The sequence below is a fragment of the Mustela putorius genome, unplaced genomic scaffold, assembly GCF_011764305.1.
Source record: "Mustela putorius furo isolate JIRA1106 unplaced genomic scaffold, ASM1176430v1.1 tig00000179_pilon_pilon_pilon, whole genome shotgun sequence".
Lineage (NCBI taxonomy): Eukaryota > Metazoa > Chordata > Mammalia > Carnivora > Mustelidae > Mustela > Mustela putorius.
This window is the reverse complement of record NW_025421305.1, coordinates 8,323,316-8,348,885: the sequence shown is the minus strand read 5'-3', so window position 1 is coordinate 8,348,885 and position 25,570 is coordinate 8,323,316. Positions and strand designations below refer to the sequence as shown.

The 25,570-nt window shown below is 36.7% G+C and overlaps 1 protein-coding gene across 5 annotated transcripts in view; it reads right to left on the bottom strand.

The window, feature by feature from the left end:
- The window catches only part of NAA16 (N-alpha-acetyltransferase 16, NatA auxiliary subunit), a 63,356-nt gene that overhangs the window by 6,733 nt on the left and 31,053 nt on the right, over positions 1-25,570 (bottom strand). For 4 of the 5 annotated variants that reach the window (XM_013059836.2, XM_013059837.2, XM_004759287.3 and 1 more), the window contains 7 exons: positions 16,430-16,502; positions 13,771-13,940; positions 13,299-13,451; positions 8,172-8,300; positions 2,864-3,077; positions 1,637-1,830; positions 335-443 (listed from right to left, as the gene is read on the bottom strand). In XM_013059836.2, coding sequence (XP_012915290.1) covers positions 335-443; positions 1,637-1,830; positions 2,864-3,077; positions 8,172-8,300; positions 13,299-13,451; positions 13,771-13,940; positions 16,430-16,502 — 1,042 coding nt within the window. Of the gene's footprint in view, positions 1-334; positions 444-1,636; positions 1,831-2,863; positions 3,078-8,171; positions 8,301-13,298; positions 13,452-13,770; positions 13,941-16,429; positions 16,503-25,570 lie in introns of those variants that run through there. The other variant, XM_045076619.1, reaches the window with a different exon arrangement.

Here is a 25,570-nt window from a genome sequence, read left to right as displayed (position 1 = left end):
GTGACAAAATGTTACCTTTCCTGTAACATTCATAAGCAAAATTCACAGCTGACTTTGGTTATCAAAAACAATTTTTATTTTCTAAGAAAAGCTTGAAATCATGTAGAATTGAATGCTTCAGGTAAACAATTTGTATGACTGTTCAAACTATTCTCAAAATGGATTTGATCATAATATTCTGATTGCCCCGTAAAGTTTTGAGTAGAAAAGGAAAAAGGGAACAGGAGACTTTGTGGAAGGCTGAAATGGAACTCTAACTATCTAACTAATAAAGATCACACTGAATATGGTCACCAATATAAGTAAGGATTAACAACTGAATTCAAATGATTACCTTTTCTAAAATATATTTCAAATGCTAACAGATGAGTGTCAATGTTATCAGCAACAAGGTTCTTAAGAGGTATAAGGAACTTGATAGCTTCTTCTAATGGATTTTCTATCTATTTTGAAACAGAAAGGAAAATTACTACATTTAAAAACAGCTATACAAGTTAAATTCACCCAAAATCTCATATTAATACATATCTAAAGTAATTTACAGTTCTCTTTATATGACCAAATAAGCAAGAAAACATTTTAAAACTATCTGTAAACAAATTCAAAATAAAATAGTCAATAATTTCAAAATGAAAATAGCTCTATTATTTTTTCTGATTATAAAACCAATATAATCTCATCAAACTCCAAAATGTCCAGGAAATTATTTCACAGGCTTAAGGAGATGGGACACCAAATACTGATAGCCCTTAATCTTGAAACATTCAAAGTACGGAGACAAATACAATTGCATTGTGTAAGTAGAAAAAAAATCACCAGTTTACAATCCTTATGCTAGATTCCACAGTAAATAAACCTGAAAGTTAAATTATTTCCCTAAATCTGATCCCCAAAAAACTAGGACACTTTGAGAAAATCCCAGAGATGAAGTGCTTTATCTTTAACTAAAACCTATCAAGATATACAAAATGTTTCCAGATGTAACAGGTAATTGGCTGCTCTAACAAATTACCAAAAATTTAGTGTCAATAAAGCAACACAGAGTTATTATCTTGGCAGTTCTGTAGGTCTAAAGTCCGACATGGGTCGCGCCAGGTTCAAAAATCAAGAAGTCAGCAGGACCATGTCCCTTTCGGAGGCGCTAAGGGAGAGTGTGTTTCAATGCCCTTTTTGGCTTCTCAGGGTTGCCCATAATCTCCGTTTGCCGTTCCCTTATTCCCTCTTCAGAACCAGATAACAGAGGACTGAGTCTCCTCAGCTACTCCAACCCCCTCTCCTTTGAAGACCCACTGTGATTCTCCTGGGCTCACCCAGATCATCCAGGCTAACTTCCTTATTTTAAGGCCATCTGCCACATTATTCCACATTGCTGTGTAATACAACATATTTACAAATTCCAGGATTTGGAATGTGGCTGGATTTCAGGGACCACTGTGCTGCCCACCACAACTACAATTCTATGTGTCATTTGCATTAACCAAAATTTGCACATTATCACTCAAAAATAATTAACTATCATAATGACCTTGAAATATTATAAAACAGCTCTGTCTCTAGATTTAATTAAAACATGTTCATGACCAGAACAGAAGCAAATAACCTAAATCCTACAAAGAAACACGTAAATTCATCTCACCCTTTCTAACTTTGCAGGTATAAGTTCTTCTTTGAGAGCACTGGCTTCTTCTTCTTCATCATCCCTTTTCTTCTTTTGATTTTTTTGTTGACGTTCCCGTTCTGCATGCTTTCTCTCTTCTTCCAGTTTAGCCTTTTTCTGAGCTCTTCTTTGCTTGCTGAGCATTTTCTTCAGCTCTTTGGCTGACAGGTTTTCTATAAATATCCAAGTGAACACGAATTCTAAATCAAGGTTTCCATTTACCCCGCATCCTTCAGCAATACACAGTGCTGCATTACAGCAGTACAGCTTTAAGAGGGGAAAGGGGGAAAAGGCAAGGACACAGAGGTTTCTCAGAAAGTATATTCCCACAGCCCAGCACACACACCAGCACACAGCAGGCAACTGGTAAATACTGTGACTAAATTTCATCAATGTAAAAAAATAAATTAATAATAAAACAAAATTAATCAATTTTGGCCCAGTTCCACCTTGCACACAATACATGACTTTAGGCAAATCACTTCATCTTGCTGAGCCTCAAGTCCCAATCTGCGTACAGGGGTGTGATGACACTGATCCTCTTGGAATATATCAAGGGTAAGTCAGACATTTACACATACTTGTGATCTCTTCAGAAATTTGCTTCCATGCTACTATCTCTCAAATATCTGTAGACACTAACATTTTAGTAAATAAAAAGCTATACTTGTCTTCTCATTGGCACTATTATTTTCAACCAACTAGGCAGCGGAAGTTGTAAGAATATGTGTATTTCCCAAAAGGGCTCAAAGCTATTAAAAAGTAAAGAAAGAAAGAAAAAGAGCCCAGACATTTCTATTTTTCCCAATTGGTCTTACTGAAGATAAAAATAAAAATGATTGTGGGGAACCTGGCTGGCTCAGTTGGTGGAATGTGGTACTCTTGATCTCGGGGTTGTGAGTTTGAGCCCCATGTTGGGTGTAGAGATTACTTTAAAAAAAAAATCTTTAATAATAAAATAAGTAAATAAGATTACAAGTCATCCATTAGGGCTAATTATAAGTATCAACTACAGAATAGGATCCCACTGACTTCTTCCAAGCACCTCCCTCTCCCCATCCACCATTTTTTTTTAGCATATAAGTGACCTGATTTGGTCTTCACATCCATTTGACAACATGCTTTTCTATATGATGTTAATGCTAATGACATTCTGAAATGTAGTTTTCTTTTCAATCCTTTTAACACAAGTTCTTTTCCAGTTACCTGAATGTATTTCTTGTTGTTTGCTCTCATTGGTTAAGGGGTTATCATACAATTTCAAGTATATTTCAATCGCTGATCTGGCAGCCTTGAAATAGAAAGCATGTCTTCTGAGTATATCTTCTAATCTCAAAAGGTCAACATAGGCACGAAGGGTCATCTTTCTCATGCAGTATGTATGGAAATCAAATTGATCATCGGTTATCTCAAAAAAATGCTTTAAAAAAAAAAACCACAAAATTATTCCTTACATAGATGTCAACAATGTCTATTTTTATAAAGAAAATCATAAAAAGCCCCAAATACAGTGTAAGCAGTCACAATTCCACTTAGTTGCCCTTTCTACTGGGCAGTCCTTAACACTAACAAAGGACATCAAACTCTTCTTTGTATTCTACTGAAGTTTCTGTTGTAACAATCCTTGGCCATTCCTTATAAATCATGTTTTGTGATGATATTCAATGTCTGTGTAATAAGTTAGATCAGATTTTTTTAAACTGAAATCAGTATATATTAATTTTTCACTCTACGGAAGTATTTCTCCTTAGTATTCTCCCAAAATCAACATAACAAAGTTAAACAGAGCTCTGAATGAAGGTCAAATACATATAGGTTCATATTAAATGTTTACAAATCAGACTATTCTACTCAACTGTAAGTTCTTTGAGGGTAAGCCCTATCATCTCTATTGCCACTATCTGGCATAGGGCGGAACATTCAATAAGCATAATTTTTGCCAACTCAAGAGAGAAGCTGCTTATCAGGCATGTGTGACCTCTTAATTTCCTACGGCCTCAAATATTTAATCTCAGTTAGGAATAAAGAAATGTATACAGCCAATTTCACGAAGTTGTTAAGGAATCAAACAAGACACTTTAAATTTTATTGGACACAGAGCATTATGATTTTTTCTCATTCAATAAACTCCCACTAATCTATCAACATTCCATTTTAGCAATGGTTCTTAATATGTAGTCTGTGTATAAATGAGCACAATAACATTTTCCCAAGGAGAGAGTTCAAGGCTTTCATTCAATTCTCAAAGGATCCACGGCCCAGAAGTTAAAAAGCTAATTCCTTACATGGCAAGAAGACAATTAACATCGCTACTTCAAAACAATGTAAACTTTTATTTTCTTTCCTATGTGCACCTCTACCTCTATTTTCTTTCTTCTCCCCTATTTTAGCTTCTCTAAAAATACAAAGAAAAACGAATGATTCAATACGCAAAACCAGATTAAGCTCTTCTCCTACTTCATCTGCCCTCTGTCCTGGGGGCCAAAGTAACTCACTGTGCAGAAGACACATTAGTAATTGTCCACATTTCATAATTTTAGTTGTGCTGGTGATTAGAAATACGCTACACACAGAATTACTTTAAGTACCTGAGATTTTAAGGGAAGAATTCTAAGATAAAAAGAATAAGAGTACACAGTGTAGAGGGGGAAAAAATGAACATTTAACATTAGTTGATAACTTTAAGAATCATGCTTTAACAGGTTATGTTAGAAAACTGCATTCCTCTCATCAATAAGACAAACCAAATCATAAGAATTAACATGAACCTGTTTTTTTTAATCGAAGGGTTACATATTTCAGAAATGCTTTAAAAAAAAAAAACCACAAAATTATCTTTGTGGTTAATGTAAATCAAGTTATTCTAGACCTTAAGATCTTAAAATCCAATACAACTCAGGAAAAATGGCAGTGCCAATAATCAAGGAATACAAAATGAGATGATAACATCTATGAGATTACAGGACTTTATTTTAAAGTTGAGAAACATTTATGTGTAAAAAGGCAGATGTAAGTTTCCGGAGATACTCTAGCAGCTTTAGTAGACACGATCTGAGTCAAGTCTTAGAGGGAGCCGTAGGGAACCACAAACATTTAAGCCGCCTCTTTTCCAGTTAACAGCCCACAGGCTGCCTCTCTCCAGTTAGTCTTCCATACATAGGGTAACCAACTTATCCCAGCTTGTCTGGGGCTTTCTCGGTTTTTCCAATGAAAGCCCTGTGTCTTAAGAACCTGCTCTGCCCTAGGCAAACCAGGATGTTGGTCACTCTATAGTAAGCTAACAGTGCTGGACAGCATAAGGCTAGAGTACATTAGGAAAAGTAGGATACTAACAAAATAATTTTGCCTTGCGAAGAAATACTATATTGCAGAATCCTACTTATAAACAACTAAATAATCTTAGCTTGATTTTCTTTTTAAAAAATTCTTTATTTTGGAATAATTATAGATTCAGAGGAAGTTACAAAGTTAGCATAGAGATATCCTGTACACTCTTCTCTCAGTGTTCCCCCAGAAGTAATATCCTACGCAACGATAGTATGAGAACAAAATTAAAAAACTGACATCGGAACAATGTGGGTATATAGTTCCATAGGATTTTTATCACATGTGTAAATTTATGTAAATACAACCACAATCAAGACACAGAACTAGTCCATCACCACAAAGATCTACCTAACACTACCTTGAAGGTGATTTAAGTCTCCAGATTCATAAAACATAAAAATCTACTAGCTGACACAAACAGGTGAAGTTAGTCTCCCCATACGTTAGCTAAACAATAACACAGTATGGTCACCTACCAGCTTCCTGCAGAAACTAGGTACCCAAATTTTAACACACAGCTCAGGCTTTTAACTCAATTTTCTCAATATAAACTACTAGTTCTTTTGGGACCAGGGGAAGGTAATGTTGGTAGGAATTGCTTAATTTGTCAAAATTGGGCTGGAATCAGCATTAAGTCAAGTCAGCAAAGAACTGAGAAATGCTAGTGACAGCTTAAGAGTGTGGTTTCCTTTAAGAATTCCCTACTTGTCCCTCTCTTCTCACCCAGATTCTCCCACTCCACTACTTCTCAGAGTTCCTGGAGAAAACCAACAAAAGCTCACATAGAGAAAGGCAACAAAAACCTCTGAGTCAAAAAATAATAACCAGACCAAAAATAGCGTAATACGTGACTCTGTGCCCTTTATAGAAAATCTGTCATAAAGCAGGCATCAACTGGATCAGGATTAAAATGCACTAGAAGATCAAGTTATGAACTGCCTATGGCTCTGATCTATTGGAAATCCTAGACCTTATCATAAAGTTTTAGAAATATGTATTACTGCTGTGTTTCAGATATAAAGCACACTAAAATAATGAGAAACTAATCACCTGGAAAAATAGGAAAAGAAAGGAATTCTTAAAAGAAAATAGTTTAAAGTTATTCTGAACACAAGTTTATATCCAATATTCTGAAGATGGTTGTTTTGTTTTTGTTTTTAATAAAACTCAAGTTCTAAACAGATTGGGCTGGACTTTATAACTGTTACATATAATCCTAAAATCCTTTGAGGGTGGCAAGATGAAAGCAGAGAAAGTATTATACTGGACCATTCCAGAATTCTAACATTTTAAATCCAATTACTAAAAGCTCACAGCAATATGTGTCATAGCTGAAACTAACCTTGAAGAGAGTATTCTTGAATGAATTTTTGAAGGCAAAAGAAAGGCCCAGCCCTTATTTGAACTTCTACTGTATTCATTGAAGGTGAATGTAAACTGCAAAGTTGTATTTTTGAAAGGTGCTCATTTCTTTACAAAAATAGTTAAAATCCAGGCACAAAAGCAATTCATGCAGATACTTATAATAAATCTGTAAATTCTGCAATTACTCTTAAATCTTCAAAATATATATCATTAAGAATTATTTTAGATTGTTAATTTTATTAGAAATAAATTTTAGCATTAATCAGTTAATAAAATATTTAATCTCCCTATTTGTACTAAGCACTCACACTTCAACATACAACCACTAGAAGAGTTAAGCCTTACTTTTACTATAAAAGACTAAGCTTACAAATAGGCTTTTTTTTTTAAAGATATCATTTATTTATTTGAGAGACAGTAAGCATGAGAGAGAGAGAAAACAAGCAGCAGGAAGGGGCAGAGGCAGAGGGAAAAGCAGGTTCCCCGCCGTGCAGGGAGCCCAATATAGGACTGGGATCCCAGGACCCTGAGATCATGACCTGAGCCAAAGGCAGACGCTTAACTGACTGAGCCACTCAGGCACCGCCGCCACCCACTCTTTTTTAAAATCTGTGTCTAATTCGTTCTGTCCTCAAGGACTAACAAATCCAAATCAAAACAGTAAAGTTTCTAGCAATAATTATGTAACAGGAACAGAGGGTGACAATGTCTGCCATATTTTATTAATCTCTGATAGCCAGTGATTTCCTGTAATCTTTTTTCTTCAAAAATGCTTTCTACCAGTCAAATCATATTTCTTAAAGTAGATATAGCTGATCTGACATTATAGAATTTTATTTCATGTTCCTGAGCCAACATCACTATAAATTCAAGGGAGAGCATAATCTAAATGAAACTTAGTAAAGGAACTGCAAGTCATCATAGTCTAACAATCCTTAATAAATATCACAAAGAAATACGTGGTCATTAATGTTAGGAGGACTGGGGCTGAAGCTGGAGATAGGATTATAATGATCCTGAGGATGTGCAAATTTCTCTTTCTTCTGGGTCACCTCAGAAGTTTCACATGGGAAAACAGCCAAAGTGACTGCCCAGTGCAGACAGCAGGCTCACCTGACTACGCCGCCTGTGGCTTTATACTGCGTCAGCATGGGAGCAGGGGGTGCCGAATGAGCCCCCAACTGAGGGCTGCTGAGGACTGCCTCAGGCGCGCTTTTGTGGCTCTTTTCCTCCTGTTGTCCATTTGGAAGGAGAGTGCTTCAGAGATGACAAAGAACAGGAAAACAAAATTCACACAAAGGAAAAGAAAAGTCCCCTCGCTAAGGCACATCACACATAATCCTAAAAACAAGTAATACAATAAGCCTGCAAACCAGCTGCAGACTGCTGTTCACACAGAACAGTATCCTGGGAAGACAAACTGGAGAGAGGCTGACTACAGAGCAGATCCTGACGTAAAGGGGAAAGAGGTGGCCATCGGCTTGTGTGTCCTGCTGGGCGAGTGATGAAATCAAACAATGGCCCGATTACGAAATAGAAATTCTGAATGTATGTTAATAATAGCAATAATGGCTCGATAGATCAATCTTTTTCTTCTTCCCGCAGACCAAATTATGCAGACACGTCACAATCATAACCAATTGAGGATCAAAAAAGCAGGCATCTGTTCACAACTTCTGAATGTCTGAAAGGCTAACCATCCAGATTTCTTTCCACAACGAAGTTTCCAAAGTAGTCAGAACAGGTAGAGGATCCCATGTAGAAATCAACCTGTTTTCGTCACCTTACAGGAGAAAAATAGAGTCAAAATTCTACAACTTACCCTTTCTACTTCGTGGCATTTTTTCAAGGCATCCCCGTACCTCCCCAAGCGCTGGTAAGCTGAAATGCATTCGGTCTGAAACCACATACACTGCATTTCATTTAGATTTTCCATGGCAGATGTTCCTTCCTGCAAGGGAAGCATTCACAAATATAGGAAGCAAACAATAAAAGAGATCCTATAAAAATCTCATTTTCTCTTTTACACCGATGGCTACAAGTATTATTATGACAATAAATAGCAATAAACAACTATTTCACGATACTTCCAAATTCTCCTGTTGATTCAAAATCACATGTCTTATTTACCCAGCTCTGTCTGAGTATTCAACACTCTACCTGGGAAAGGCACCAAACTGGTGAAGCTAAGTTTTGAACACCACAGGGCCACCTGGTGGCTCAGTTGGTAGGGTGTCTGACCCTTGATAGTGAAAGATTGTGAGCTCAAGCCCTGTGCTGGGCTCCACGCTGGGAGCGGGAAGCCTCCTTAATGAATGAATGAACCATTTAAGACAGTAATCCTATGAAGCACTGCCTATTTTCTTCTTTCTAAGCAAACACTGTTTAACCTCTCCCTGTTGGCTCAGGGTCACTATGATTGATGTACACCCATTATTGCTGAATTTGTTAGGAATAGTTCTAAGACTGTTTTCCAGGTTCCCAGTCTCCTCCCTTCATCTTTGGCCATTGGTTGATACTTTCTTCATGTCCATGTGTCTGTTTCCTGTTCCTTGCCAACTCCTCTCATTTGCAGCGGGCTGACAAAACCAAATAATGGTATTTGGAAAGAACAGTTGTTATCTTGGGTTCAATGAGAATTCTGAGCAGAGTGTTAAGACTTAAAGCACTGACTTTCAATGGAGGGACACTGAAGCTTTGTCACAATTTAGAGGAGTTATTTCAAATATATGACCCACCAGGGAAAATGGTAAAGGTATACGTACATAAATAACTTTAGCCTTCAGTTCTTTTTCACACTCATTTTGGGTGACTAGTTCAATTTTCAACATTCTCATTAAAAGTATAAAAACTGATTATCTCTGGACACCTGGGTGGCTCAGTGGGTTAAGCCTCAGGTCATGATCTCAGGGTCCTGGGATCGAGCCCCACATCAGGAACTCTGCTCAGCAGGGAGCATGTGTCCCCCTCACCCCTGCCTGCCTCTCTGCCTATCTGTGATCTCTGTCTGTCAAATAAATAAAATCTTTAAAAAAAAAAAAAAACTGGTTATTTCTCAGTGAATGGAATTATAGGTATATGCTATTTCTTCCTTATGGTTGTATTTATTTTCCATTTTTTGATAATTACATATTTTTGTAAGAAATCTACATTCTTTTTCATTTGAAAATCTTTACTAACTAAAACTGTCCAGCTTGTATCAACAACTCTATACAAAAATTCTGCAAGAAGGAAATGTGCCACTTCACTGACTTATTAGCATCAGCTAGAATCACTTATCATCACACAAAAAGTGACTTCCAAAGGTTAGCAGTCTTCCTCCCCTGGTTCAGTGGGCTACCACCATTATGGACATGCCTGGCCAAAGAACAAGAGTGGCCAAACAGAAGCAGCTCTCCATCCGACAGGAAAACTTGTCAAGTGTGGATGACCAGATGCAAGTCTGACAAGCCAGCTGGACCACAGATTTCGGGGACTCCTCTCCTCAACCAGCCAGCCCTTCCTGTTCTTCTACGTTCTGGGGTGCCTTTTCAGACACATCTTGGCTGACTGTGGCTTGGTATGCATATGCGCATGTTGGTTTTTAAAACCACTGGACTTGGGGTGCCTGGATGGCTCAGTTGGTTAAGTGACTGCCTTCGGCTCTAGTCATGAGACCGGAGTCCTGGGATCGAGACCCACATTGGGCTCCCTGCTCAGTAGGGAGTCTGGTCTCCCTCTGACCTTCCTCTTCTCGAGTTCTCTCTCTCAAATAAATAAGTAAAATCTTAAAAAATAATAATAATAATATCACTGGACTTACTCAACTTAAGAAGTTTTGTACAGGGGCGCTTGGGTGGCTCAGTCGTTAAGCATCTGCCTCAGCCTGGATCATGATTCCGGAGTCCTGGGATGAAGCCTGCTTCTCCCTCTGCCTGCTCCTCTGCCTGCTGCTCTGCCTGCTTGTGCTCTCTCTCTCTCTCTGTCTAATAAATAAATAAAACCTAACTTCCTTAAAAAAAAAAAAACAAAAAAAGGTTGTGTATACTCGTTTTACTGGCACTTTCCTTCTTACTCCCGCTCCGGCCTTTCAAGGGGTTGTCTCCTGTACAAACACTGCTGCCTTTACATCTATTCTTGTACCATCTTGCCATCTCCAGAACTGTGCTGCACTGCAAAGGGCATGGAAGAGTCTGAGCTCCAGCACTATGTACTACGTGACCCTTCAGAGTCTCGACGACTCTGTTGCCAAGTGCCAGACACATGGTTCAGTGCTACGTGAACATAAACATTATCATGATTTTCCTTATTTTATTTTTCCTTCTCCTTACCCGTTAGCCAGCGTTCTTGCTAATGCTTCCCCCCGCAACAATATACCTACCATTTTGCATCTGTTGATCCTGCAGCATGTGAATTTTGGAAACATTAGTCACTGCAGTTTCTGCTCCTATTACAATTCTAAAACATGTGTTTTAGTTTTAGTGTCAGAGACCCCCTAAGCTAGAATCCTGGCTCCAAAATGAATGACTAGCTGGGTGATCTCCAGCTGGCACAGTACCTGATCACTCTAAATATTTTCTTGACTATAACATGGGAGTAATGCTATCAGAGGACTGGTAGGATTAAGTGAGATTATGTATATAAAGTACTTAGCTCAGGGCTTAATAATTGTTAAAGGCACTTTCTATTTCCCCTTACAAATGGTACACAAATTATTTCCATTACTCTAAATATGAGAAAGTAGAATTCAGGAAGGTTCAGATGAAAATGCCATTTTTATGATGAGTGAGAGATAACAAATGGTCTCTAGGTGGTAGCCTTTCACGAAAATTTAAATGTGTGAGATAAACATACATACATACACACTCACATATATCACACATTTAAATTTTCATGAAAGCCTACTACCTGTACACCATTTATCTCTTACTAATATAACATACATTTCATATATATGATATATATTTGTGTATATATATATATCTGTATATATGACAGATTACTTACCAATACCTACTAACACCAGACTTAAATTTATGCTACTTAGATAGTACAAAACGAGATCTTACTACTTCCCTGATTACTAATGAAAGCCTCTTTTCTGGCCATTCCACTTTCCACTTCTGTGAACTAACTATTCACATCCTTTGCCCATGTTTCTCTTGTCTTGTCTTTTGCTTACGAGGTTTAGTGTGTGTGTGTATTTTTGTTTCTATGACATTCTTCTAAGTAGTTAAGTTTTCACAATAAAAGCTCAAGCTATTCTGTGACTTCTAAATTACAGGAGGTTATGATAAACACCCCGACACAACCAGAATCTGGTTAACATTTAAGGAAGGTGGTACGCTGGGGCTGCAGTAGGAATACCTTAGTATCACAGGGCACAGCGCTAACTTACTTTCATCTAAAATCACTTACTCACAAACACCAGCACTAAAGCCCTCCAATGTGTATGTCATGTGCACTCAGAGATAAAAATTTTTTATTCCCAAGTATTTTCCACAAAAGTTGGAAATTAAACTTGGGAACATGGTCTGCACATTATGCCTCAAAGTCATATTCAATGTGTTTAAGTAACTATTTCTTTGTGGAGTTCTTTATAATTCTTATTCCATCACATGGATTGGAAATACCTTCTCCAATTCTATGGTCTACCTTTTCACTTTGCTTATGGTTATTTTTGTTATAGGTAAACCTTAATTTTAATATGGTCAAATATATTCACTTTTTTTTTTTTAAGATTAAAAAAAAATTTTTTTTTTATTTGACAGACAGAGATCACAAGTAGGCAGAGAGGCAGGCAGAGAGAGAGGAGGAAGCAGGCTCCCTGCTGAGCAGAGAACCCAATGCAGGACTCGATCCCAGGACCCTGGGATCATGACCTGAGCCGAAGGCAGAGGCTTTAACTCACTGACCCACCCAGGTGCCCCAAATATATTCACTTTACTCTTATACTTAAGGTCTTCAGTGCCTTAAGAAATGCTTCCTACCTCAAAGTCTAAAGCTAGATTACAAGATTTTCTTTAATCAAGTTGCAACTGATTTCTGTACAGCAGAAGAATGTCATTTTATGTCTGTCTATACAAATAACTAATTGTGTCAGCAATGTCTTTTCATCTCTGATTCTGAAAGCACCTTGGCTATATGCCAAGTCTCCAAATACGTGTGCATCTGTTTCTGACCTTACCTGTTCCATTAGTCTACATATATTTTTAACCATAAACTATTTTTATAACAAGATTGAAAGTCCACATGGTAAAATATATGTAAAGAGGGAAAGGAAAGGAATAGATGTTAAGCCCAACAATTTCAGAGAACTTAAATTCTAAAATGCCAGAGACTATAGTCTCTGTTAGTCCTTTTTTCTCTCTTTTTTTAAAAGATTTATTTCTTTGACAGAGAGCACACGTGCAAGCACACACCCCATGGGGGGTAGAGGCAGAGAGAGAATTTCAAGCAGACTCTGCACTGAGTGGAGCCTGACATGGGGCTTGATCTTATGACCTGGAGATCATGATGTGAGGTAAAACCAAGAGTCAAATGCATAACCGACTGAGCCACCCAGGGCACCCCCATAAATATTAGTTCTACATAGAAAGAACTCTACAAGCAGATCCAAAATAACTGTAAAAGAGAAATTAAAAAGGAGCCACAAATTACTAACGAGACAAAAAAGTTATAAACTGAATACTACACATAAGCACTGAAGTCTGGCATATTGCTTATTTGTGTATAAAGGTACTGTGTTCCTATTACTGTCTTTCAACCATCTGCCACCAGAAGCACATGTGTATACACACTCCGCCACAGAAGAAACCGTACTTAGGACACGAGTTAGACGGGACTCATACAAATAGTAACAAAAAATGAATTCTTTTGAACTTAAGTGGCAAACTTCACAAATCATCAGAGAACTGGAGTTTCATTTTACTAATTCAGAAAAGTACACGCTCAGTATGGTATTTCCTACCCTTGTGAATTTGGAGCACATTTCCTCTGCTTCTTTAATCATATTTGCTCGAAGCATGTACTTTGCACATTTGGAGTTGATGAATCTATCGGCTGTGTCCAAAGATTGTGCTTCAGCCATCCACTTTGCAGCTTCTTTGAGATTACCCATGTGCTTTAAGAAACAAAAGTATTAAAGAAACCACAGTATTTATGATTAAAAAATTATAGGTGAATATAAAATAGTCAATAAAAACTAGAAATCTGGTACCATTTCTAACAAATTTATCTAGAACTCTTTGGTTAAATTATGATTCGCATTTACTAAGAGATGTATCAAGGAATTACCAAGGATTATATACTGTTTATACCACTATGTAACATAAAGTGCCCTAAGATTATTAGAGTGTTAGATATTTTTATATTTTATGTAGGAAAAACTCCAAGCGTTCTTAAAGTGTCAAATTCATCAAAAAACACAACTAAGAGTTTACCTTGTAAATTTTTGCTTTCATATAGAATAATTCTATAAGAGTGGGAGTACTAGCAATTGCAGCATTGATATAATCCAAAGCCAAAGAATACTGCCCAAGTTTATCAAAGTGCTGTGCCAGGAAATACTGAACCCAGAGCAGTGTTGTTGGGGGTTCCTTCTCTCCATTCTCTGTAATCAAACAAATATAAAATTACTATAGAGAAGGCAAAGTAAAGCAAATCACATACTTTTTCCCTTAATGCATGATGAAATTAATAATTACTACAAAAGTAAGGGTAAAAACACAGAAAAATTACCAATTTCAAAAGAGAAAGGCAGGACTTTATGCCATAAAGTTCAAATAGTAGCAGCCAGGAGAGAAACAAGATGGTGGTTTCATAGGCTTCTAACACCTACCTCACCCCAAAGAAACCATCCTCGGGAAAGAGGTAAATCAGTCTAACTCTATGAATTTTCTGGCTGAGAATGTAAGGCAGCAGATCAGGAAAAGTCAGGGGAAACAGCTGGGTTAAGAGAAGTCCCTAACTACCCCACACAAACAAGACCTGCTAGGGCTTTGCATTTCCTAGGTCTCAACCCTACATCAGGGGAAGCCAAAGTTGAAGGTATAAGAGGCCCTCCTGACAAGGTGGAATGAACCCTACAATGTGACAAAAGCAGTGACAGTCAGCTGAGCTCTATCCTGTTCCCCATTCTGAACCTTGAGCTACAGAAGAGTAGATAAAGAAATACCAAGCTCTCCAAATGGATTTCAGCAGGGAAATCATACAGGTCTGAAATTAGATAGAAAGAGGAGAGAGGAGAATTCACCCACACCACAGGAAAAAAAAGGTTTCCTAGACTAGCTAATCAAATGAAAGAACAATGTAAACACAAAAATTAGCATAAATTAAAACAAATAATAAATAAGGGAAAGAGACAAGCATTTATCTCGTTCCTTTTATATAACATTTCAGAGGAACCAGATATTTGATGAGGGCAAGTTTTTTTTTTTTTTTTTTAAGATTTTATTTATTTATTTGACAGACAGAGATCACAGTAGACCCAGAGATAGGCAGAGATAAAGAGGAAGCAGGCTCCCTGCTGAGATGCGGGGCTCCATCCCATGACTGGGATCACGACCTGAGCCAAAGGCAGAGGTTTTAACCCACTGAGCCACCCAGGTGCCCCGAGGGCAAGTTCTTTGTAAGAAAAATTCTAGCTATTAAATGCAGGGGAAAAAATGATTCGAATGAAATAAGGGACTGAGGCAATGGTCCTCAGAGGCTGCCAAAATCACCAGGTAAGAGGAACTTTTTAACCAGCAGATCAGGCTGACCACGTCTAAACCCGGATCCATCATCACATCACAAAGAGAAAAGCAGAATGTCTTCTGGCTCCAGATGTGAGACAAAGCATCACATAAGTATCCACAAAAAACCTGGATTTAATCAAGCCTATAAATCTAACTACAGGTTTGCAGGAAATATGAAGAGCAAAATATATTAAATGATACCAGGAGAAAGCAATCAGCCAAATCCATAACATGAACATTCCAAAAGACAAATGACCTTTCAACAAATGGTGGGAATTTTTTTGTTTTTGTTTTTCTGTTTTTAATGGGAGGGGAGGTTACTGTTCAAGATTAAAAGACTATCAGAGACATAACCAAATGTAAAGTGTAGACTTTTTTCAGAGCCAAATAAGTCAATTACACAGAGACATTATTTGAGGTAACTGGGGAAACTTTTACGTGGACTGGGTGTTCAATATTACGATACAAGCATTAACTTGTGTGAGCTTGCACCCTGGCTGCATCTTCTGTGTAAGTGTTCTAAACCATTAGAGATGCGTGCTAAGGTACTGACAGGTAAACAGGATGTCTGCTTTAAAAATACTCCAGAAGGGGCGCCTGGATGGCTCAGTGGGTTAAAGCCTCTGCCTTTGGCTCAGGACATGATCTCAGGGTCCTGGGATCGAGCCCCGCATAGGGCTCTCTGCTCAGCGGGGAGCCTGCTTCCCTCTCTCTCTCTCTCTCTCTGTCTGCCTCTCTGCCTGCTTGTGATCTCAAATACCCCAGAAAAGTGACACAAGATAACTTCAGACAGGACTGGCAAGATGTTGGCCACTGAGGCTGGGTGATGGGGACACAAGGGTTCATTCTCCCATCTACTTCTGTGCTGTTATTTCATTATGAAGTTTGTTTTAATCTAACAAAAACAAAAGGGCAATAACATGTAAAAGACACAGGAAGAACTCAGACTAAAGTTAGCATCTGCAGGACGTGAAAGCATTACATATGTCCTGATAAAGAGAGAAACAAAAGACTAAATCATACAGAATTTAAAATAAAAAAAGAGTAGAAAGAACAGAGAAGCAGGAATTTGGGGAAAATAGGTTTCAATATAAACTAACTGTACGATCTTAGCAAGCCACTTACCTCTTAAGTCTGTTTACCCATGTTAAAACACAGTTAACTCCCATCTTACAAGATTATGGAAAATTTAAATTAAGTAAGACTGAAAGTGCTCTTCTAATTTCCTTCACAAATTCAAAAACTATTTAGTAAATAGGTATCATGTAGCACATACATAAAATACAGGCTAGTTTTACTCTAAGTTATTAAAAATGGATTGAAATGAGTAATCAAATTCCAATTCAATCTAATTTAAACTTACCATAAGGGCTAAAAAAGTCACACGTTTTAAGAGAGGTTTCATAATTCGTAACAAGCTCCTGGATTATAGAAATCTGTTAAAGAAACATAGTTTTAAAATTTAAAAATATTTTATTAATGGTATTCATATTTACTGTGGAGTACATTAGATTTGGAAACAATGTAGGGGTTATTTCAGGACTACATATAAACTAAACTACTAGGATGTCTGTTCCCCCTGCTTCCTCACTGTGTGAGGGGAAAGCAAGAAAAACACAGAAAATATACTGTTCTCTTTATTAATAGTAAAACAGAATCTCATTAATTTGTCATCTCAATAAGTTGGTTTGAGTTTTTAAAGGACAAATTATCAATAATTACTACAAAACCTTTTTTTTGGCTAATAGTTTATCTACCTTTTGCTTCTCACTGTTAGAGTGGGTAGTTGTAAACAATTATATATTTGGATTTTCTAAAGCTACCCATAACAAAAAAGACAAATGAAATGATCCAAATGACACAGTGATTCAATGGAATAGGTTAAGTAAACTCCAAACTAGATATTTACACTCCCTTTACTTTCAGTGATCATTCTGATAAACAGATTTGCATCTCAATGTCCCCCTCAAGTAGGACTGAAATACCTATAAGCCTCACTGGAGTGCTCTGCCCTGAAAGTGGCAAACAAAATGTGACAGGAGTTAGAAGCCCAAGAGGAAAAAACAGCTCATATATATAATTGGTTTTAAATGCCTATTGATGTTAACTGTTCAGAATGAGTTGGAAAAAATAACTACCTTATTTGTGATATTCAAAAGGGTAAAGGTTTAGGAATCCTGGTTAAGTGGCTGTCTTGGGTCCTGATATCAGAGTCTCTGGATTAAGTCCCGTGTCCAGCTCCCGCACTGAGCAGAAGTCTGCTTCTCCCTCTGACCCTCTGCCCTCTTGAGCTCTGTCTCATTCACTCTTTCTCTCTCAAATAAATAAAATCTTTTTTTGTTAAAACAAAGAAAGACAGGCGCCTGGGTGGATCATGGTCCCAGGATCCTGGGATCAAGCCCCATGTTGGGCTCCTTCTTCAGCGGAGACCCTGCTTCTCCCCTGCCTGTTGCTTCCTCTGCTTGTGTTTGCTCTCTTCCTCGCTCTCTTGCTTGCTCTGTGTCAAAAAATAAATAAAATCTTTTAAAAGAATAAACATTTAAAAAATTAAAAAATAAAGAGTAGGGGTGCCTGGGTGGCTCCATCGTTAAACGTCTGCCTTTTGCTCAGGGCCCTGCTCAGTGGGAAGTCTGCTTCTCCCTTTCCCACTCCCCCTGCTTGTATTCCCTCTCTCTCTTTTCTCTCAAATAAATAAAAATCTTAAAAAAAAAAAAGGGGGTAAAGATTTAAAAGTGAAGGAAATCCATTAAAACTTAACAGTATCTGACCAACATGGTATTATTTTAATTGTGATAATTTTTAAAGTTTTCTAGTTTTAAAACATGGGATGCCACTAATACTACCAGACAGAAAGAACATAGCAGACAGGAAAAACAATAAGAAGCCAGTAACCGTTACAAGTGCTTTACATGTATTAAAATAATAATTATACTGATAGTCAACCCCCTACATGGCACTGTTTTAGGTACTTTACTTGTATTAACTCACTTATCCTCAAAAGAACCCTATGAGGTGTGCACTATTACTAACTTGATCTTACAGGTAAAAGGAAAATAAAAATAAGCTGAAAGTGTACCATGGTGAAGCATGGAGTTGTTTAACCCAAGCAACAAGGCTTCAGAAAGTATTTTCTAACTACTTGGTGTATCAATGAGTGGATGAGACATGGCACATTTAGTACTAATGGACAATTCTCCTGGATTCACAGGGATACATTAAGACTAGAGACTAAGAGCAGGATAGGAAACTTTCCCTGATCAGGCTTAGTGCACAAAACACCAAATGGTTCCCATTAAAACAGCCAGAACATGGAAAATGGAAAATGATCTCTGTTCTGCAAATAATATGACCTTACTTATAAAACCCCTAATAATCTCTGGAGTACCTGGGTGGCTCAGTCAGTTAAGTGTCCAACTTTTGGTCTCTGCTCAGGTAAAAACCTCAGGGTCCTGGGATCAAGGCACAGAGTCCTGAGTGTGGAACCTGCTTAAGAGTCTCTCTCTCTCTCTGCCCCTCCCCTACCTCAAAAAAACCCAACCAAACAAAAAGACCCTAAGAATTCCAAAAACAACAAAACTATTAAAACCAAAAAAATGAATTCAGCAAAGTAAAAGGATACAAAGTCAACACACAAAAACTAGTTGTATTTCTATATGGAACAATGAACAACCTAAAAAAAAAAAACCTACAAAAATGATTCAATTCACAATAGCATCAAAAAGAATAAAATACTTAAGAATTCAACCAAGGAAGTGAAAGACTTGTATAATGAAAACTACAAACTATGACTGAAAGAAGTCACAAATAAGTGGAAATGCATCACATGTTCATGGACTGGAACATTTACTATTACTAAAATGTCAATTCTTCTCAACTATACTTCAGTAAAAACATTTTCTAATGTTGGGGCTGCCTGAGTGGCTCAGTGGGTGAAGCCTCTGCCTTCAGCTCAGGTCATGATCTCAGGGTCCTGGGATCGAGTCCCGCATCGGGCTCTCTGCTAGGCAGGGAGCCTGCTTCTTCCTCCCTCTCTCTACTCGTGATCTCTTTCTGTCAAATGAATAAAATCTTTAAAAAAAATTTTTTTTCCTAATGTTAATACTACTCAAAGAGATGTAAAGATTCAATGTGATCACTATCAAAATTCCAATAAGGCTTCTTGTGTGTATGTGTTTTGTTTTGTTTTTTTCAGAAACAGAAAAGCACATCCTTAAATTCACATGGACCCTCAAGGGTCCAAAACAGCGAGAATAATTTGTAAAAGAACAAAACTAAAGGACTCACACCCCAGATCTCAAAACCTACTACAGTAAAAGTTACAGTACAGTAATCAAAACAGTGTGATAATGGCATAAAGACTGACATAGAGATTACTGGGGTATAACAAAGAGCCCAGAAATAAACCCTCACATATATGGTCAGATGATTTTTGACATAGGTGCCACTCAATGGGGAATGGACAGTTTTTTCCCAGATGGTGCTGGAAAAACTGGATAACCATATGCAACAGAAGGAAGCTGGACTCTCACATAATACCACATATAAAAATTAACTCAAAATGGATCAAGAACCTAAAGGAAGGACCTAAAACAATAACACTCTTAGAGAAAACACAGGACAGAAGCTTGATGACATTGGATACAATGATTTCTTAAGAGACAATACCAAAGGCATGTTACAAAAGAAATAAAAGACAAATTGGACTTAATGAAAATTTAAAATTTTGTGCATCAAAAGGCATTATACAGAGTAAAAAAGAAAAGAAACCCACAGAATGGGAGAAAATATGTGCAAATTAGATAAGGGACTAATATCCAGAATATACAGAGAACTCCTAAAACCCAGGAACGAAGAAAGACACAGCAGACTTCAAAAATGAGCAACTGTACTTGAATAGAATTTCTCAAAAGAAGAGGTAAGAATGGCCAATCAGCATGTGAAAAGATACCCCCCCACCACTAATCATCATGAAAATGCAAACCAAAACTAAAAGGAGATACCACTTCACACGAAGGAAAATGGCTACTATCAAAAATCAGAAAACAATTTTGATGGGAACACAAAATGGTACAGCCTCTCTGAAAAACAGTATGGTTAGTTCCTCAAAAAACTATAAACAGAATCACCAAATGATCCAGCAATTCCACTTCTGGGTGTATACCCAAAAGAAGTGAAAGCAGGGTCTTGAAGAGATATTTGTACACTTGCATTCACAGCAACACCAGTCACAGCAGCCAGAATGTGAAAGCAACCTAAATGTCCGCCGATGGATGAAGGAATCAACAGTACGTGGTCTATACACACAATGCAGTATTATTCAGCCTTAAGAGGGAAGGCAATACTGTAATATGCCGCAACACAGACGAGCCTGGAGCACATTGTGCCACATGAAATAAGCCAGTGACAAAAAGACAAATGCCAGTATTCCACCTGTATGAGGTATTCAGGATACTCAAAATCATAGCAACAGAAGTATAATGATGGCTTCCAGGGGCTAAGAGAAGGGGAAAATGGAAAGTTACTGTTTAGTGAGTATATAGTTTTAGTTCTAGAAGATGAAGAGAGTTCTGGGGATGGATGTTGGGGATGGCTGCATAATAATGTGAATGTATTCAATATCAATGAACTGTGCACTTGAAATAATAAGGTAGTTAGCTTTATGGTACCTGTATTTTACCACAATAAAAAAAAAAACAAACCTGTGGTTCTTAGAGTGTGCTCCGCAGACTATCAGCATCATTCATGTGAGCATTAGCATTACCTGGTAATTTGTTAGAGATACAAATTTTGGCACCAGACCCCAGATTTACAGAACCACATTCCGGGCCCAGCAATCTCTTTTTATCAAGGCTTCCTGTTAATTCTGATACACACTAAAGATTGAAAACTGATATAAATGTTACCCCCAAATCTCTACCAACTATTGTTGTAAGACAAAATTAAAAGTAACAGACATTTTTAACCCACCATGACGAATCCCACCCCATCAATGTCACTTAGAATATCTCTAACTTTTCAAAGTTTCCAGGCTGAGAATTCAGTATTCAAGTTGTTTAATTTACGGAGGCAAATTTTCTTTTTTTTCATGAACTTACAATGCCATCTACTGGTAGTCACAAAAACTGCAGCTAGAGCTGAGTTTATGTAAAGGTGTATCTGAATTTCTAGGGTAAAAATTACTTGTTTCAATAATTTAAAATATACAATAAAATATATACTGATGCTACACATAATTCTTCATAAAGGAATATAAAAACTGCTGAATAAAACAGATCTCCAGCTTCAGGACTCACAATAAAATCTGAGAAAAAGAAAAGAATCAAGATAATGGAAAGTCCACATGAAATCTAAGTAAAAAGTATGAAGAACACCAACAATCCTACTTCAATAGGCATACTTGTTTAATCTAAAAAATTTGTATTTTAATCACTAACTTAGTAATTAAGTAGACAATTATTTTTACAAATTTATCTTTAGACTAAGAATTTTATCCAGATATAAGGATGCATTTCATTTCAAGTTTACTTATCCTTTATATCTCAATGATAAAGTAAATTGAACTCCTTTTCTATAAAACTTAATATGTAACGGATATTTTTCTTGAAAATGTTTTGTCACTGCCATTTAAAATCAAGAAATCCAATCCACTTGAGTTTGTTATCTAAGATCACAATTAAACCTTAAAGCCTCAAAACAGACATCTTAAATTACAAGGCCAAAATTTTTTATGAGTGGAAAAATTTCAAAGTTCAATCACCTTCTCTTGATTTAAATATCTGATCAGGATTGAAGCAGCTTTATTTTTGCTAGCAAATACTGTGACTACTATAATTTCCTAAAATATGGCCCTTGACCTGCCTTTTTTATGTGTGTGTTAAAAGAATTATTAACCCTTAAAAAAATAAATAAATAAAAACGACTTACTAACCTTAAAGACAAAGTTCTGTAATGCCATATCCAATACACAGTTTTGCACAATACAGATTTTTTTATATACACATACAAATCATGTCTCTAAAATAGTTACTGCAACACAAAAGCTAGAGAAGTTTTTTGGATTTTACCCAAATTAAAAAACTAAGCACAATAGCTTATCAACAAGGACCAAAACTGCTAGATTAATTTCCAATAAATGTGTGATTGGTAGTAACAATTTTGGTTTCTCTAGCCCCAGAGAGAAGTTGTCCAAGAACCACAACGTTAAAATTAAGTAATTTCCTACAGAGATGAGGTGTGAGGATGGGGTGGTAAAAGAAAGACCAGCTCATCAATAAGCACTTTACAAATTTTATCATTTAATTAAAATGCATATCAACCTTCAAGTATTGTCTTTTCTCAACTTTAAGATCCAGAAACAGATTCAGATAAGTGCTTGAGCCAAGAGTGATGGAGTGAGCATTCCAAACCAGGCCTGATTCCAAAACAATGCTCTCTTCCCTAAACCAGTATTTCCCAAAGTGTGGTGCACATGGTAGAATACAAGATGATTACAATTAATTCAACAACTGTAATTTAAGTTTTATTTTTACTTTCTGTGTGTTATAAAAATATATTAGCACAAACCCATGGTTTTATGAAAAACAAAAAAGCAATCAAATTTAATGAAAAATATGAAGTAAATAAGTAACACTATCAGTGTTACCTTGATTTGGCAAAAATCATGAGGGACATTAATTGCATGTCAGCAGACATTATACTAAACTGTGATGTCTTCCTAGGTAGGAAAAGCACTTGCTTTTATTTTCCTCTCCCCAAATTTAAAATTCTTTTTAAACAAACAAAAACTCATTCATGCACATAATTGTAATTACCATTAACTGCTGATCGGAATGTCTCAAAAATATTAGCTGGGGAGTTCTCGGATACTGTTACCACTTGGAAATAATGCCTTTTGGAATTTTTGAAGATAGGGATTGCTGGGATGCCTGGGGGCTCAGTCAGTTAAGGGTCTTTCTTCAGCTCTTGTCATTATCCTAGGGTCTTGGGACCAAGTCCTGCATCTGGCTCCCTGCTCAGCACGGAGCCTGTTTCTCCCTCTCTCTCTGCCCCTCCCCACTGCTTGTGCTCTCGCTCTCTCTCTCTCTCTCTGACAAATAAGTAAATAAAATCTTAAGTAAAAAAAAAAAAAAAAAGATAGGGATTGTTGACTCCCTTTTTTTCCTTTTAGTGAGAAATCTGTCATTCTCACAAAGACACATATATTCTCAATGTAGCTCTTCCAATACTTAGAGCATCTAAGGAAAAACTCCTTCATATTGCCCTGATACAAATCAAACTTGCTTTCCTTGGTAATTATGCCCCAAATCACCTTCTAAAAATCTTCCACTTTTCCAAAAGTAAATATGAAATAAAGTGTTTTAATTTAGAATTTTAGAATTTTACTGAACCGTAACTGTAAAAGCCATTATTATACAGATGACAGAATTCAATTATTTTTATAATGCTATCCAGCTTCATTTTTTTCTAATTTCTCTTCCCAGCTGAAGTTAGATAGACAATATAGATGTTAACTCAATTTTACACCTGCCTGAGTTACTTAAGAATAAAGAACCACAGATACCTTACAGATAATGCATTCCAGGATTAAAATCCAGTATACCAACCAATTACAGATATTTCCCAGCCAATTCACTACCTCTCATAAAAATCTTCCAGTGAAGTTCATGAAGATTCTCTTTTTTCACCGAACAAGAGGCCCAGTTTTCTCTCTGTGCCCACTGTGTCCAGTTTCCTTACTAAATGAGTAAGGATCTTGGGATATTTTCATAGTATGGGCGGATTTAAGATGAAAGACGGGTCTTCTGGGAAAGAGCCTACCTTCCCTTCCTGTGTATGGATATGCCTATAGCTTTGGTTGAGAACTCTGATGCCTCATCCCGGCAGAGTCTCATCAAGTCCTCACTTTCCAAGCTGTTTGAAGTGACTCAGATTCAGCGCTTCTAGGTACTGATGTCCAGCTTCAGTGGAATCAAACAGACTTATCATAACCTATACAAACGTTAATGATGGTTCACTATCTTCTCTCAAGAGTCTGACATAGTGAATGGCTAGATAAGAAAATGAGAAAAAACTTCCCATTATAGGTAAAAAGGAGGTCCAAAATTAATTTGAACTTCCTCGTCGTTATTTTGGTTCCTTTAGGACTCTAAAAACACACAGAATTAGCCAGACTATTTAGCCTTGACAGTTGAACTAAAATTAAATAATAACTGATTACATTAATTAACTTTTCTCTAAAAATAAAGATTTTTACTGTTAGAGAAAATCCATTTTTTTTTCAGTCATTAAATCAGCTAGATAAAAGACAAACGTATAGAACACTAAGACATGTTAGGAAAAAGACAATGGAAAAAGGCAAGCAAAATAAACTTAAAACAAGCAGAAGTAAGGACATAAAAAAAATGAGAGTGAAAATTAACAAAGTAGAAAAGGGTCAACAAACCCAACTTGGCCCTCTGAAAAGATCAACAAAATTGGCAAATCTTTAGCAGACTGACCAAAAAAAAAAAGAGAGATTCAAGTTATTAAAACTGAAAACGAAAGAGGGGACATTACTACCAACATAATAGAAATAAAATGATGATAAAAGAATAGGAGGAACAACTAACTGTATGCCAATACTGGATAACTGAGAGGAAAATGACAAATTTCTAGAAACATAAATTTCAGAAACCAAGTCAGGAAGAAGTAGAAAATATGACTAAACCAATAACAAGTAAAGAATTCTAAGAAGTAATCAAAAACTACCCAAAAAGGAGAGTCCAGGCCCAGATGACTTCACTGGTAAATTCTGCCAAATATTTAATAATACTACCAATTTTCACAAACTTTTCAAAAAGAAGAAGAAAAGAGAACACTTCCCAAATCATTATAAGGCCTTTATTTCCCTGATATCAAAAATAGACAAAAACCTCACAAGAAAACTACAGATCAGCACCTCTATGGAATAGGTTAAAAAAAAAAAAAATCCTCAACAAAATACTAGCCAATTGAACCCAGCAATATATATAAAAAGAATTACAGACCAAGAGCAAGTGGGTTTTATCCCAGCAATGCAAGAGGCATCAAAAGAATCTTGAAAAAGAGCAAACTAGAAAGGTTCATACTTCAGTTCTTAATTTCAACTTATCCCAAAGCTATTGCAATCAAGATAGTGTGGTACTAACACAAGGACACACAAATAGATTAGTGGAATAAAATTGAGAGTCCAGGGATGAACACTCATTATAATCCATTTATTTTCAACAAATCCACCAAGACCTTTCAATGGAGAAAGAAGAATCTTTGCAACAAATGGTGCTGGGAAACTGAACAGTAATCTGCAAAAGTAGGACTGCCTCACACCATAAATAAAAATGAACTCAATGGACCAAAGATCTCAACGAATGAACTAAAAATGTAAAACTCCCAGTAAATATGTATAAATCTTCATGACCCTAGATTTGAAATGCTTTCTTAGTTATGACACAAAAGCACAAGCAACAAAAGGGAAAAAAGATAAACT